Raw genomic sequence first — 2,933 nt, 5'->3', positions numbered from 1 at the left:
TTTGTAGGTCTATTGAGATGTATTTGAATGTATGAAGTTGATTGTCATATGTTTTAACTTTTTATAAAATTAAAAAAAAAAAATTAATATTTATAATTAGTTTGAGATAAATGGAGGTATCTTAATAGAGAGGCATGAAGTGATCCCAATCATGAAGTCAGTGGGATCAGATGCCCCCACTCGACTGGTAGTCTCCACGCACATAAATGGCCGCAAAGCCAAAAATGGAGCTGATAGTGAGGAAACGGGGTTGAAAGTTGCATATACTTCAATTGCAAGCCTAGCTACGTAGTCCTTATAAGAAGAATAGAAATAAAAACCATATCCCTTACACGAAATGGACATCATGAAGGATAAAGGGAATACGAGTCCCCATCCCTCAAGCATCGATGGGAGATGATGGCATCTAAAAAGCAATGGGAAAAATAGAACAAAAGGAGAGCTATGGATTCGAGCAAGTATACAATGACAACTAAACAACAACTATTTTATAAAATAATATTTTTTTAAAAAAATTCAAACACATTAAAAGAAACAAAAATTAGAAAAATCTTAAACGAATTTATATTTTATTAATAAGTTGTATATAAGATAACGAGTTTATAGAACAAAAATAAGAAAATTTAATAATGTAAAATATTTTTTTATTAATAATGAAAAAAGAGTAGAATATATTCCTTGTCAATTAAAATAAAAGAAAAAAGAGAGATAGAGAGTGAGATGTCAAATCTTTATCTAATATCCTTTTTTTTGCTAATGTGAAGTTCTTTTATGGTTTTTTAACAATATCCCAAACATTTTGCATATAAATGAAATGATTGGAGTGATGGCATTGACACTTACACATAACCACCACACAAATTTAGTGGCAAACCACATCTTCCTTCACCACCAGTTCACCTTACATGCACACATGTACTTTATATCTACCCACCAAACAAATTCTTTGCTCTGCTTTCCCATCCATCAATCCATATTCATCAATTCAAGAGAATAAAATTATGTAAAATGAAACCCCTTCCCATCCCTTCCCTTGTGCAAAATATTTAATGGGATTTAACATTTTACTGAAAAATAAAAATAAAGAGAAATTATTATTTATGTTTTTTTTATATAACCAAAAAAAAAAAAAAAAAGGTTTTGGCTACTCTCCCCGGGAGGGGCACCAAGGAGTCATGTCCATGGGATAACTACCGAGCACCCTCAAGAACGACGTGAACTCCTGCACCTCCGCCAGCGCGTTCTGGGCCCTAACCTCTGCCATCGAAGCCTCAAAGTCCACGTAGAACATGTACTCGAAGTGCTTCGCTGTCCCAACGTTTGCATCGTCCACCAACCGTATCGGTCGGTTCCGGTGCGGCCTCGACTCAATCTTAGTCAGGCTTATGTTGCGGAACGCGAATGCAGACAGCACCTTGAACAGTACTGACGTCCCCTTCCCGTGCGCGAACACTATGCTCGTCTTGAATGGCCGGTCCGTTCTTGGGATTATGGGTTCTCGGGCCAGCATCACGAACCGGGTCACGTTGCTCGAGTCGTCTTGGATCCCGTCTTCCAGGATGTTCAGGCCGTACAGGTCGGCAGCGCGTGCGCTCGCAATCGCAGCCGTGTCGCGTAGGTTGTTGGCGGCGATGAACTCTGCCGCTCCAGCAGTGTCGTCTACGGCCTCCCGTGCCACGTTGAGGCCGAGTTTGGTGAGGGTCAACTCGCACTGGGCAAGGGCTTGAGGGTGGGATATCACTCTGTTCAAGTATTCTTTCCGCACTCCCGGTAGGGCCAAGAGACAGTGGTGTACCGGTAATTGAACCTCACCAACTATGTGGAGCCGGTGGCGGAGTAAGAGGTCGTAGTTCCGGTGGATCGAGCCACCGAGCGAGTTCTCGATGGGGAGGACGGCACGATCCGCGATCCAAAGCTCCACGGCCTGGAAAGCAACTTCGAACTGGTCACAAGGGATGGCTTCGCAGTTCGGGTATGCTTTTCCGGCGGCGGCTTCGGAGTAAGCTGCGGGAACGCCTTGGTAAGCGACGCGGAGCTGCGAGCCGTGCATAGGAGCTGGGGAGAGATCCGTTATGGTGAGCGGCTTCGGTTGCGGCTTGTTGTTGCTGGTACTGCTCATGCTGTTGTCAACCGTCTCGATGGGAACGAGATCGAGATCAATTGCTGACTTGTGGCCATTTACAGCGGGAAAATGGTCGGCGCCACCGGATCCAGTGTCGGGTTTATCGGTGGGTTGCTCCTTGGAGACGACCTTGCTGGCGAGAATGGCACATGTGCTCTGCCAGTCTGCTCTGCTCAAACCGACACCATTGGGGAAGTTAAGGGCATCGGACCTGTAAACACTCTGGATAACACGACGCCGAACACGGGCAAGCGTCGGACGAGTTCCGGTACCCGTAAAGCAATTGAAATTATTAGAGGAAGGGGGAGCTATAGCATGCATGGCGACAGTGTGCGTAAGAATCTTTGTACAGAGAAAGGGAGAGAGGCTATAGAGAGAGGGAGAGAAGGCGGGGAGTAGGTAAGGGGGTATAAAGCTTGGAGTTCTCGTTCTGAGAAACGTCAAGCTGAGAAAAGAGAGGGATTTGTGGGGGTTTATATAATAATAATAATAATAATTTTAGAGTAATAGAGAAAATGAGGAGCAGAGAAAAGCATAAAGCTTTTGAGAGAGGATGGTACGTGTGCGGAGGTGGTTCGGTCAATCTCGCGCCTACCTACCACCTCTCTCCCTCTAGTCTCTTCTCCATTTACGTATATATTATTTTATAAAAAATTATAAGTATAGTTTTTATTTATTTTTATTACACTTTATTAATTATTAATGCAATTGATGGTATAAATTTTTAATATAAAATAATTATTTTAATCAATTACATTATTAAAATGTGCAAGAAGTATACAAAATTATATATAATAAAATTTATTATTTT

At 42.4% G+C, this 2,933-nt stretch overlaps 1 protein-coding gene across 1 annotated transcript; it reads right to left on the bottom strand.

The window, feature by feature from the left end:
* Window positions 1–716: 716 nt before the first annotated feature.
* Window positions 717–2,588, bottom strand: LOC122292791 (arogenate dehydratase 3-like). Its single transcript, XM_043101299.1, has one exon. The coding sequence runs from the start codon at window positions 2,441–2,443 to the stop codon at window positions 1,145–1,147; it is 1,299 nt and encodes a 432-aa protein (XP_042957233.1). The 5' UTR covers window positions 2,444–2,588; the 3' UTR covers window positions 717–1,144.
* Window positions 2,589–2,933: the final 345 nt, after the last annotated feature.

The sequence above is a fragment of the Carya illinoinensis genome, chromosome 13 (genome assembly GCF_018687715.1).
Source record: "Carya illinoinensis cultivar Pawnee chromosome 13, C.illinoinensisPawnee_v1, whole genome shotgun sequence".
In the NCBI taxonomy this organism is placed as follows: domain Eukaryota; kingdom Viridiplantae; phylum Streptophyta; class Magnoliopsida; order Fagales; family Juglandaceae; genus Carya; species Carya illinoinensis.
The sequence above is the reverse complement of the archived record's forward strand: the minus strand, read 5'-3'. Positions and strand labels throughout refer to the sequence as shown.

Coding starts and splice junctions, on each gene's coding strand:
- LOC122292791 (XM_043101299.1), bottom strand. CDS start 2,443: ATGCATGCTATAGCTCCCCCTTCCTCTAATAATTTCAATTGCTTTACG.